Raw genomic sequence first — 13,804 nt, 5'->3', positions numbered from 1 at the left:
AATCAACATGCTCTTTCAATATATTTTCCAGAGATAATACCGGAAGGAAAACGAAACAAAGATGTGAAACTTTCTTTCCAGACAGATTAAATGAAAATGCTACAACGCGTGATAAGAATATATTTCTCATGCAGTCAATACATTCACTTGAAGAAGTGGTTGTGCACTTTTCGTTAATTTTACTTGAGAGTCCAAACAATTTTTTTCGATAATAAGGACTGGAATTCAATATCAATATCGCTGGCAATATTATTGCATTAATAAATTTCGGTTTTGTAGTTTATTGTGCATAATAGGATATTATATTACACCTTTAATTTTTAGTATAATACCACATAATGCACTTTATTAGTCTCTCTGAAACATATTACAGTCATCACGAAAGAATGCAAATCAATAGAAAACTAAATTTAACTTCAACACAAATATATGGAAGTGTACTCCTTGATAATGTTAGTTCCATTCATTGTCGCTAATATTTGAACACAGTACACTTGTCCTGCAATTTAAATAATTTTCCAGACCTCCATTCACAAATGATGGGATACAGACAGTGGAAACAAACGAGGGAACATCGTTCTCACTGACTTCTTTGTAACGATGTACATTATGGGAATAAACCGTCCACGCATTCAAGTGCAGAAAGACTTGGAACTCTGCATGTGTTGTACTTCAGTTTGTCATTGGCGTCAGTTGAATAGAGATATGAGAAAGTAGGGTGCATGTGAATCTACTGACTCGATTCTGAGAGTGCAAAAACGAATGATTCAATTTGAAAGCAAAAATGACGGTTTAGCACTGACATAGAAACTATTTAAAGATGAACATCCTCCTTGAAATAATAATCAGTACAGCTTCAATGCATTTATTTTTGATGAATGCGCCCGTTGTCGTCGACAGGTGATCTGAAGTGTATTCGATATTCTCGGATTTGGCAACTACTCATTGGACGCCCACCCGGACACGATGTCTTTTTGGAAACGGTGTTCTAAGCATACAAGAAACGAATACGTAGTAAAAGACAATACGATCAATGGTTTCCTGAATATATTTCTGGTAGTGCGGGTATTGTACAGACTGAAAGTTGAGAGCAATGTCGGCACATTGGGTATCAGAATATCACCGGAGCTACGGTTAGTCACGTTCGCAAAGCCCAAGGAATGAGTAGTTTCTTTCACAATGTCATTGCAGACGTCAGGAACCATATATAGGAACAAATATAAATACAAACAATGTTCCCGATAATAGCGATGTTCAGCAAACGGCAGGGGACTCTGACCTACCGAGTTACTCTTGAAGCTTATGAATTCATATCACATTAAGGCTTGCTATTCGAAGTGAAGTAAAGGGGGAACTGAAAACTTTATTTAATGCAAGATTTCACTGCAGAAGATAGACCAATATCAATTTGATCACAGGCCTATTGTACTTTATTTCATGAAAAATAAAACATGAAATTACATTGTCACATCATGATGTGAACTGCAAGCTTTTTTTTGTCAGGTCATGATCACAGATAGAAAGAAGTTTGTACATTGGTTGTCTTCTAGAGCTGTATGTCGTTGATTCCTTCTTTGATAAACGCAGTGATTCTCACAGCTACCTGGACAATATGTCCTCCGTCCCTGTCACTTGTGAAAATGCTACTCCTTCTCTCATTTGCTCCGCTCTGGCCGCATCTGTCCTCTGGATGAGGGCTTTCAATACAGAAGTAGTGAGATAGCCTCCTTATTCTAAGAAAGGGGCTTGGCTTCGTCTACCACCAACACTGCCCTCAAGCACATCTAGTGCAGGTCAGCTCTCACTCCGTCATTTCACCGCCACACCAGGTACAGCCTACTCTTGTTCTCTTCTTCTACTCCACTGCCGCCCCGTCCGGCACTTCATTTTACGTAACGTCCGCCACTAATCAAAACTCCCCCTTCCTACCCCACACGCTCCGCTTTACAGAGTGATTGCTTTTATCGTGACGACCTTGTCGAGACATCCCTCACTGCTCATTTCTCTCGTGATACTTCTCCTTGCAAGCGGAACAAGTAGAACAACTGCGATGACAGGTCGTCGTCACTGTAATTCTTGGCGGGCAGCTGTCCTTCTATGTGATGGGACAATTCATCAGCACGTCTGTTGGGTATTCTACCATATCCCGTGATTACGGTGTGTCCTCTTCTATCGGGTTCCCCCACCCACCTTCATCTCCTTATCACTTTCATCAATCAGCTCCGCAGTTTATTAGGCCATCTTGCCCCAAAGCCCAGTTTCACTTATCACCTACCACTGTATACATGTTCCTCCAATACCGCCCACCCCCATATATTTTCAGTCCTGTTGAAGACCTTGGCTTTCCAGCATATGCAAATTTTCTTGTGCTTCATTGATTCTACAGTAATTTCCCTATTTACTATATATGCCCGCAAGTAAACAAATCGCACTGTTGTATATGTTGCCATATATTCAAGAGGAGTTAAAAAAATACTTTGAACTTTGAACTAAAGATCGAAACAGTGAGAAAAAGAATGGGTACCAACCGCAAATACTGGAAGAGTTTTCTTCAGGACCTTCTGTGGCATGACACTCCCCATTAATATTATCGCTAGTATAATATTCGATTTGATGGATGCAATCAATGGATCCAGTGACTAGAGGTGAATGCAAAAGATAACTGTTGGAGATGTTTGTTTGATTCATTTTTTTCTGTGAAGGAACTTATCAAGCCATCATCATCCTAATGATAGTAATATATGTACACACAAGTCATAATTGCTGAATACATTTCAGTAAAACAATAGACACAGGTGACGAGGAAGGTATGGCACAGTGAACTGCACGTCAAACAATCTACATGTGTACGACACATCAGTTATCTTATTATTCTTATTTCCAGTGTTTTGAGCAGAGGGGATGGGCATGTGGGTGGATAAGTAGTGGGGCACGTTCGTATCGCTACAGTTTTTCACCATAATTCTTGGAATTGGGTGTATACATTAGCAATAAATAAATTAATGAAATTGTTTGGAAATATCATATGGCCAGGTAGAAAATATTGAGAAGATGAAGAAATTTTCAAAGGGAAGAAGGACACCACCGTGGCTGACAAATGAAGTCAGAGCCAAAGTAAAAGCAAAAGAGAGGGCATAAAAGGAAGCCAAAGCTGTGGGAAGATAAAGGATTGGAGAGCTTTTAAAAAACCTGCAGAAGGAAACCAAAAAGGTCATTCGGAAGGAGAAGATGAATTTTGAGAGGAAACTGTCGACTAATACAAAGGAAAACACTAACAACTGTTTTAAGTATACAAAGGTTAAAAGTGTGTCGTGTGTAGCTATAGGACCGATAACAAGCAACACACATCAAAGTTGCTGGTGAATGCATCAGGCCAGGCAGCATCTCCAGGAAGAGGTACAGTCGAAGTTTCAGGCCGAGACCCTTCGTCAGGCCGAAGGACCTGACGAAGGGTCTCGGCCTGAAACTTCGACTGTACCTCTTCCTAGAGATGCTGCCTGGCCTGCTGCGTTCACCAGCAACTTTGATGTGGGCTTCTTGAATTTCCAGCATCTGCAGAATTCCTCGTGGGACCGATAACAATGACGCTGGAGATATTGTAATGAGAGATGAAGAGATGGCAGAGGAACTGAATTCGTATTTTGCATCAGTCTTCACAGTGCAATTCGCCTGCAGTATACCGACAATTCAAGCGTGTCAGGGAAGTGAAGTCTGTGCAGTGAAAGTTATGACTGAGTAGGTAGTCAGGAAGATGAACGGTCTGAGGATGGATAAGTCGCCTGACCTGATGGAATGCATCCACGAGTTCTGAAGGAATTAGCTGGAGAGATTGCAGAGGTATTAACTATGATCTTTCAAGAATCGGTAGATGATGGAATTGTATCTGATGACTGGAAAATTGTAAATGTTACTCTGCTATTTAAGAAAGGTGGGGGGAAATTATAGATCTGTTAGCCTGACTTCAGTGGTTGGGAAGTTTTTGGAATCGATTGTTAGGAATGAGATTACAGAGTACCAGGGGACGCATGAGAAGATAGGCCAAAGTCGGCATGGTTTCCTGAAAAGAAAATCCTGCCTGAGAAGCCTGCTGCAATCCTTTGAGGAAACTGCAAAGGAGATGCAGTAGACGTGGTGTGCTTGGATTTTGAAAAGGCCTTTGACAAGGTGCCGCACGTGAGGCTGCTTAGCAAGATAAGAGCCAATGGAATTACCAGGAAGTTACTAGCGTGTTCGGGGCATTGGCTGATTGGCAGAAAATAGTAGGTGTTAATAAAGGGATCCTATTCTGGTTGGCTGGCTGCTAGTTAACAGTGGAGTTCCACAGGGGTCATTGTAGGGACCGCTACTTTTTGTACGATGTATGTCAATGATTCGGACTACAGTATTGATGGATTCGTGGCTAAATTTGCCGATGATACAAAGATAGTTTAGAGGAGCGTGTAGTGTTGACGAAACAGAGGATCTGCAGAAGGACTTACACAGTATAGGACAATGGGCAAAGAAGTAGCAAATGAAATACAATGTTGGAAAGTGTATGGTCATGCACTTTGGTGGAAGAAATAAACAGACAGACTATTATTTAAATGGAATACAATTCAAAATGCAGATATGCAAAGGGACTTGGCAGTCCTTATGCAAGATATCCAAAAGGTTAAAGTCCAGATTGAGTCGGTTGTGACGAAGCCGCAGGCAATGTTGGCATTCATTTCTAGAACTATAGAATATCAGAGCAGGGATGTGATATTGAGGCTCTATAACACACTTTTGAGACCACTCTTAGAATATCGTGTGCAGTTTTGGGATCCTTATCTTAGAAAGGATATACTGACATTGGGGAGGGTTGAGCAAAAATCACGAGAATTATTCCAGAAATGAAAGGTTTACCGCATAAGGAACGTCTGGCAGCACGTGAGCTGTATTCCCTGGATTTAGAAAAATGAGCGGGAACCTCAGTGAAACATTCCGAATGTTAAAAGGCCTGAGCAGATTAGGCCTCCCGTCCCATGATCCTCTCATATCCCTTTTGTCAATCAACTTTCCAGCTCTTAGATCCACCCCTCCCCCTCCTGTCTTCTCCTATCATTTCGGATCTCCCCCTCCCACTCCCACTTTCAAATCTCTTACTATCTCTTCGTTCAGTTAGTCCTGACGAAGGGTCTCGGCCCGAAATGTCGACTGTACCTCTTCCTATAGATGCTGCCTGTTCATCTACGTTCACCAGCAATTTTTATGTGTGTTGCTAGATATGGCAAAGTTATTTTCCATGGTAGGGATTTCTGGGACAAGAGGGCACGACTGAAGGATTGAAGGACGTCCTTTTAGAACTGAGATGCAAATAAATTACTTTAGGCAGAGGGTGGTAAATCTGAAGAAGTTGTTGCCACAAGCGGCTGCGGAGGCCATTGTGTTGGGTGTCCATAAGGTAGAAATAGATAGGTACTTGATTAGCCAGAACCTCAAAGCGTATGGGGTGAAAGCAAGGTAGTGGGGATGACTGGAAGAACTGGATCAGCCTTGATTGAATGGCGAAGCAGACTGGATTTCCAGATGGCCTACTACGGCTTCTCTATCTTATGGTCTTTTGGTGTTATGACTTATCTTTGCATGTCTAGTTTCTTTGTTCAAGAAATACAACGGTAATATACCTCGGAACTATAAAAGAGCGTGTCGGATGCATTTCTGGGCAAAATAAGGAGTGGATTTTTAAAGGTGGTATTTACTTTGTAGCCCACTTTCTGAGTATTGTGTTTATGTCTGGTCATCCTAGGAAAGGAAAGATGAAGAAATTTTGATAGTATGCAGAGATTTACGAAGCTGCTGTCTGGACTATAGGATATGACATGGAGATATGCAGATTATTTTCCCAGTGCATAATTAGCTATTTCAATGGGAGAATAATCTTAATGTTATGAGAGGAACATGTCACAGAGGAGGAAGAGGCAGGGCTGTAAAAAGTAACTTCTTTCCCAGAGAGAGCTGGGTATGCAAAACACCCTTTCAAGGCTAACACAGGCAAATACGTTAGGACCATTTAACAATCTTTTCAGCAGGCATAGTAATGTTAGACAAATTCACGGCTGTGCTGCAGTACAATTTTAGATTGGAATTGGAGTTCACTAAATGATTGGCACAACATCGTGGCATAAGTGATTGCATTTTCCAGTAATGTTCAGGGCATTCGATGTTCTAATTTCCTCCGTTCTTGGCAGAAGAGTTGAGAGTGAAGCGTGCTTGAAATTGCAGAGAAAGGTTTTGATTGAATGAGAAAAGAGAATGTCAACAATTTCTGAGGGACATGGGGATTGAAAGGAATATGGTATTTCCACCCCCATTAGGAGAGATGTCGTCTGGATATCTCTATCCTTCTCAATGCACAACAATTTGAAACATATCGCAGTCTCTAATTCTTCAAGAGTTGACCGAAGATAAAGCAAAACTTTGTTTTACTCTGGAACTACAATATTTCATCCTTTTCAGCCTTCTTCCTCATTCACAAATCGCCACCCAGCCTCTTACTTTATTCTCTTCTCCCACAAAGCTTCCTTCCCCATCACATCGTCTCCACTTGCCTTCCTTTCCCATGTCTCCAACTCCTATTTTAGCTTCTGTCTGCTTCTTTGCAATCCTGTGGAAGGGTTTGGGTGCAAAATATCGAGTGATTATTCGTGTCCATAAGTGCCGCCTAACCTGCTGTGTGCCCTCAGCATTTTGCTTGTATTGCTCAAGATTTTCAGCATCCCCAGAATATCTTGAGATTATTATCTGCATTCCTATTTATTTTGTTTTCATTTCAGTTTGGAAGTATCTACTATTTCATATGTCTTGATTTTATAGCGATATTGGAATGCCGAGGACAATATCAATCAGTAACAGAAGTGGATTGCAAATGCAACACACACACCTGAATCTTGTGCCTTAGTGAAGCTCTTCCCCTGTGAAATACTTTCAATCTCTTCATAAATTGCTTGATAAAAGCCAAAAGGTGAATCCCTGCCACTCGCCAGTGGACCTGCTGAAGAGAGAGATGATATTAACATATTAATCCAGTGAATTTTAATAAAACATTTAAGGCATTGTGATCAAATTAGAAAGGAAAAAGGGATGTAAATCAAGGCAATGAGTTGGTGAACGTGGTCGCTGAATGGTTCCACTGCAAATACGAACGAATCATTATCGCATTATAACGATCAAATATAGGTTGCATCAAGTTGAATATATTCCCAGTTTTCCTTCCATCATAGATACATAACTCAGTTCAATTGATGGGAAGTTGACTACCATTACTAGATAGGCGCAGCTGCCATCAATTATACCGGTAGATGAAGACAGGCTGTAAGCTCTGCAGGCTTGTCACCTTCGCACATGCAATAGAAAGGTTTAGTTTTGTTGAACAATTGTAAAGAAACGGAAAGTAAGTATTCCATGATGAAGAAATGTGAGAAAATGCCTCGACTGAATATGATATCAAATCATAATTTTTGAGTTACTGTAGCAGAACCTAGCAAAGAATAAACAACAGATATTCAATGAATCGAGATATAACACTAAGATGAACAATAAAGCAGCACTTCCCAAACTACAGTGTCAATATAAAGTATTCACCCCCACACAGCTGATGATTTCATGTGTTATCGTTCCACAACATTGAAATGCATTGGAGTTCATTTGACTCTTTCTCACTGATTAAAAGAAAATCTGTCTTTCGCACAAAGTGAAAATAGATCTCTACAAAGTAATCCACGTTAATAACATATAAAATAAAACACATGTATTTACACCCCCCCCCCCCCACAATATGACTCACCAAATCATCACTGAGACAACCAGCTATTCTTATAAGTCACATAAGTAGCTAAATGGAGATCTGTTTTTGGAAGGTTGTGTGCAGTTATGGTGTTTCAATTGACTGCAATGAATATACACATATATTTGGAAGCTGCAACTGCTGGTGGGTCTGTATCCAGGCAAAAACTGAAGCATGAAAACAAAATAGCTCTCTGAGCAACTCCGGGAAAAGGTTATTAAATAGCACAATTCAGGAGATGGCTACAAGAAGATTTCCAAGTCTTTCAATATCCCTTAGAGTACAGTATTTCAATCATCAAGAAATCAAAATAATATGGCGCAGCTGTAAATCTACCTACAGCAGGCCGTCCTCAAAAACTGAGTGACCGAGCAAGAAAGGGTCTAGTAAGAAAGGCTACCCAGGGACCAGTAACAACTCTAGAGGAGCTAAAATCTTCAGTGCCTGAGATGGGGAGACAGCGCATACAACAATTGTTGCCCGTGTGCTTCACCAGTTGCACTTTTATTGGAGAGTACAGAGAGAAAGCTACCAGTTAAAATAATACTCACATGTAATCTTGGCTAGAGTTTGGCGGTAAGCATGTGGGGAATTATAAATTCAGATGGTACAGTTCTATCGTTTCCTGAATCAAAAATCATATTTTTGTACAATCACAGGACATCATCAAAAATACACCATCCTTCTGTGAAGCATGGGTGTGGCTGCATCATGCTCTGGGGATGCTTTACTAAAGCCCGCCCCGGAAGGCTTATGAACGTAGAGAGTAAAATAAATGTAGTGAAATACAGAGGGAATCTTGCAGAGAAACCTGATGCAGTCTGCAATAGCACTGCGACTTAGGAGAAAATGTGTTTTCCAACAAGACAATAAACCTATGTATAAACCCAAAGCTAAACAGGAATGCCTTAAAGCAACAATGTCCTGGAATGGTCAGGTCAGAGTCCAGACCTCAATTTAATTGGGTCTTGGTGGCTGGACTTGAAAAGAGCGATTCTCAAACGAACTCCATGTAATATGACAGAGTTTGAGCAGTTTTATAAAGAAAAATGGGGAAATTTGCAGTGTCCAGATGTTTAATGATGATAGAGACATATCTAGACTGATCAAGGCTGTAGTTGCTGCCAAACGTGCATCTACTAAATACTAAATTGAAACGGGTGAGAACTTACGCAATCAATTATTTTGTGTCTTATATCTATAATTAATTTATCACTTTTTAGGGATCTGATTTCATTTTGATACGAAATTTCATTTTTCACCTGTCAACAACGCCAACTTAAATCCACTGTAGGGTAATGTTCAAATAGAATGAAACATGAAAACGTCCAGGGGATGTGAATTTTTTTTATATGCACTGGAAATTTCGCTTTCTGCTACGTTCGAAAAATTATCATGGAACCTTGTGCTTTGATGGGCAATGTAATTCTCCGTTTAAAGTATCTCACTGAATGCAGCTCAACATCCCAACATACGAGGGTAAGCATTACTTAAGTTTACATACAAACACACAAAACTGAACTTCCAAAAGTGCAGCCAATCAAATCATTTGGAGTAGTAATTTTGATCCTAACCACTTGTTGCTGACCCTCTGCGTGCTATCGTTATCAGAACGAATAACTCAGCGACGAAGATGATTCCAAGGGTTATGCAGACAATAGCCATAATCGAGGATGTCCCGGTTCCAAATCCTTTAAATAAATATTAATGGTAAAATTAAAAACAAGCGTTGTAGAGGCAAAGTCAACATACTGAAGCTGGTTTAAATGATTTTAATTACAGGTTGTGTTTCATGAACTGTCGTGAGTTTTCTCGATTATCTTCCTATGCATTTTAAAAGAGGAACATCTCAATGAATCCTTTGATATTAAGTGTACTTCTGCAAATCACTAGCATTGACTCCAGATCATATAATATCACAGGAGGATAAACTCGCCTGAAACAACTTCCTAATTTCCGTAATACTCTGGAACTGGAATGGGGATGGTTTGGGGAGGGTAGATGGGGATGAGGGGTGAGGTAGAGGTGGAATGCCGGTGTGGTATGGGATTAGTTTGAAGAAAACAACTCCAGGAATAAAATATACCGAGATTTCTGCCATTGCATGTTTCACTGTCCGCATCTGATAACCGCAGAGCGGCTTTGGTTTGGGATGGCTCAATTTTGAAGCAACCCAAATGGAATGCAATAATCCCCGAAGATGCCGATTAATATCAATGACGTCCTGTATGTAACCAGCAACTGCAAAATTTTATTCATCTAGAGAATGCAATTGCAGCCTAGGCCCACACAAAACTTCTGGTTAATATGAAACCAGATGAAATTACAGGAAGTAGAACAGCAAATTCTAAGTAAATATTGATGGCCTGCAGGACAAATTTGCAATGTTACGAAACTTTTCCAAATTACAACTGTTACATTGATTTCACACGTGATACAACTTCTTCAATATTATGATTGATCCTCAAAGTGCAGGTAATCGGTGTCCAACATCAAGGACCATCGCCATCCAGGCATGGACTGCTCGCGCTATTGCAGTCATAAATGAGACACGCAACCCTTAAGTTCAAAAGCAGAAGGTTCGGGAATAGTTATTACTCGCCAAACATCAAGCCCACAAGAAAAGGTTGAATAACTTCACTCACCCCAACTCAGAACTGAACCTACAATCCAGAAACGCACTTTTAAGGACTCTACAACTGATGCTCTCAATATGCACGTATATATTTTGTTATTCATTCATGCATTCGTTAATTTATTCATTTATGCGTTTATGTTTTACTCATTTATTTATTTATTTGCTGGTTTGTGTGTCTGTTTGTTTGTTTTGTTTTTTTCACATTTTCACTTTCTTGTCTTTCACGCTTTCTTTGCTCGAGTGTATTTGTGGATAAAGTCTTCACTGGTTCCATGTGGTATTTCTCTTTTCTGTGAATACCAGCAAGGAAATCAAACTCAGGTTTATGTAAGTAAAGTATATTTCCTTTAAAAACAAATTTAATTTGAACTTCTATTACTGGTAGGGTACCAACACTTTTTCCAGAGTATCAGGATAGTAATGGCACAGAGAAATCTGTCTGGAGTTGGAGATCATGCTTTTACTGGAAGTCCTACGTAAACCACTTTTGAAGGGAATTAATATGATAGATAATTTGTAAAATGTTTATCATATTCTTATCATTTGGTATATTACTATAATCATATATCAGTATCTACATCGACTCGAACTCTAACCGTTAAAATGTCATTAATAGTACATACCTGGGATATTGCTGTCAGTGGGAATCAAACCGGAATCTGTGGACATATTACAACGAATTTACTGCAAAATCATCTCCTCAGTTTCTGTTCTAGTTATGAGAAGAAAAAATCTATTTGAAAAGAATGAAGAATATGTACAACAACGCCTACCAGAGCAAACAACGATGACATCTTCCTTGTGATCACAATCGTGATGGCCGGGTATTGAGGAAAGACAGCTGGAAAAAGAAGATTCATTTCCCGTGCATTTTACTTCATCCAGCCAAATATCACCGTATGCCTGGGTAATTATAGGTATATCTGGAGCCCAGCGAGCACGGCCACAGCCCAGCTGTCTGCAGACTACATGGGCATCGGCCAGATCCCAGGAGTCATCGCACACCGTGCCCCAGGTATTATTGTACTGCACCTCCAATCGCCCGGCGCAACTATGACTGCCAGCGAAAAGACGCAATGGGAGACCTGGGTACAGTACAACAAAATAGACATTTTAACACCAGAAGACCGGAAGACATACTAGCAGAATTAAGTCATTTCGCCCAACGAATCTGCTCCACACTAGTTTATAGCTGATCATTTTTTTCCCCTGAACTCACACCCACTACCCGGCCTTTCTCTTGTCCAGTGCCCTGTCCAATCAGGAAAATATCGATCACTGCATTAAATATACCCAAAGACCTGGACTCCACAGCTGCCTGTAGTAACAAGCTGAACAAATTTACTACACTCTGGCCATCGACATTTTTTCCGCATCTCTGTTTTAAATGACAACTCTTTATTCCAAGGCTCTGCCGATTTGCCCTTCACTCTCACACCGTGGGATACATCATTCCACACCAATTCTGCCTAGGCCTTCAAATCGTGAAAGGTTTTAGTGGGATCCCCCTCCATCGTTCTTAATCCGAACGTGTACAGACACAGAGCCATCAAACTATCCTCGTATTATAACATTTTTATTCCCGGAATCATCCTGCTGAACCATCTCCAATGTCAGCAGATTTATCTCAGATGTGGAACCCAAAACTGTTCACAATACTCAAGCTCAAAACTCGCTAGTACTTATCATGACTCCGCATGTATTTTCTAACATTGAATTTCATTTGCCACTTTCATCCCTATTCCCATAATCTGTCTAAATCCTTCTGCAGCCTACCTGTATCTTGAACACGATCTACACCTCCATCAATCGTCATTGTGTAACGTTGGTAACAAAACCAACTATTCTACTATCTGAATAATTATAATACAGCATAAAGAGAAGCAGACCTAACACCGCCCACTGCAGTCATCAGCAGTCATTGGCAAACAAGCAGAAATTTTCCAACAATTTCATTAGGCAGATTATCCCTTCAGAAACTATGCTGACTTGGTTGTATCTTGTAAGGTGTCCCCAATTACTTCATAACCTCATTTTTCACAATTTACTGCAGCATCTTCCCAACCACTCATGTCAGGCTAACTGATTTCCTTTCTGCTGCCTTCACCCTTTCTTAAAGAGCGGAGGGACACTTTCAATTTTCCTGCCTTCTGTCACCAAGCCAGAATCCAATCCTTTTTGGTAGAACATTAGTAATGAGAGCACGATATTTACAAGTACCACTTTCAGTACCCGAGGATTCAATTCGTCTGATTCGGATGACATATTCACCTTCTCCCTTGTAATGGCAACTACGCATACGTCTTTTCTCTCATACCATTGAACACCTGGCACACTGCTAGTGCCTTTCACAGAGAAGAATTATGCAACATATAATTCTTTTACTTATTTTGTTCATTTGCCTTCTCCTTGTCTTCCGATATTATTCCTCTGGGCTTATTTCTTAGCGGCACTATGTCCACACCCATCTCCCCTTTATTTTTTTTTACATACTTGTAAAAGCTTTTAATATCCACTGTAATATTGTTTGCTAGATTGATTTCATATTTCATCTGTTCTCTTCTTATGACTTTTCTAGTCCATCTCTGTAGGTTTTTGAGAACCTTCCTTATGCTCTATTTTACCGCTAATTTTTGGTTTTGTTTTATGCTCCTGCTTTTGCTTGTAACTTACTTTTGCCATCGATTGTCGGCCGTGCTTTCACTATTTTGCCATTAGAGTATTTATTTGTTTTTGAAATACAACTGTCCTACACCTTGCTCATTTTCCCAGGAGCTCATGCCATTGCTGCACTACTGTTATCCCTCCCAGTATTTTCTCCCAAATTATTTGGCCAACTCCTCTCTGATACCAGTGTAATTTCCTTTACTCCACGTAGCGCTGCTACGTCAGATCTTCTTTTCTCCCTATCAAATTCAATTTGTAAACTATCATATTGTGATCACGGCCTCCTAATTGGTTCTTTTAACTTCCGGCCCTAATCGCCTCCAGTTCGTTAAATAAATGCCCAATCAAATATGGCTGATTCCGTAGTATGCCCAATGACAAACTCCTACAAAAAAAAATGCTCAACGGCGTAGAGCGAACTCACTCTCTTGAGATCCATTATCAACCTATGTTTTTTTTTCCCCCAACATGCCTGCATGTTAAAATCCCCCATTGCCCTTTTGTCACGCCATTTCTATTTCCCTTTGTAATCGATGCTTAACATCCGATCTATTATTGTAGAGCTTGTATATAACTTCCATCAAGGTCCCTTTACTCTTGTATTTTTTTTTAACTCAACGCACAATGATTCAACATTTCCCGATCCTATGTCGCAACTTTCAACGTATTTGCTGCCATTCTTTATCATCAAAGCC

At 40.1% G+C, this 13,804-nt stretch overlaps 1 protein-coding gene across 1 annotated transcript; it reads right to left on the bottom strand.

The window, feature by feature from the left end:
- Nucleotides 1-831: 831 nt before the first annotated feature.
- LOC140202078 (scavenger receptor cysteine-rich type 1 protein M130-like) lies at nt 832-12,258 on the bottom strand. The gene is made up of 7 exons (XM_072266939.1): nt 12,219-12,258; nt 11,216-11,527; nt 11,066-11,101; nt 9,379-9,495; nt 6,902-7,012; nt 2,529-2,639; nt 832-988 (listed from the first exon to the last, which is right to left on the bottom strand). The coding sequence occupies exons 1-7, from the start codon at nt 12,256-12,258 to the stop codon at nt 939-941; spliced, it is 777 nt and encodes a 258-aa protein (XP_072123040.1). The 3' UTR covers nt 832-938.
- Nucleotides 12,259-13,804: the final 1,546 nt, after the last annotated feature.

The sequence above is a fragment of the Mobula birostris genome, chromosome 8 (genome assembly GCF_030028105.1).
Source record: "Mobula birostris isolate sMobBir1 chromosome 8, sMobBir1.hap1, whole genome shotgun sequence".
Lineage (NCBI taxonomy): Eukaryota > Metazoa > Chordata > Chondrichthyes > Myliobatiformes > Myliobatidae > Mobula > Mobula birostris.
The sequence above is the reverse complement of the archived record's forward strand: the minus strand, read 5'-3'. Positions and strand labels throughout refer to the sequence as shown.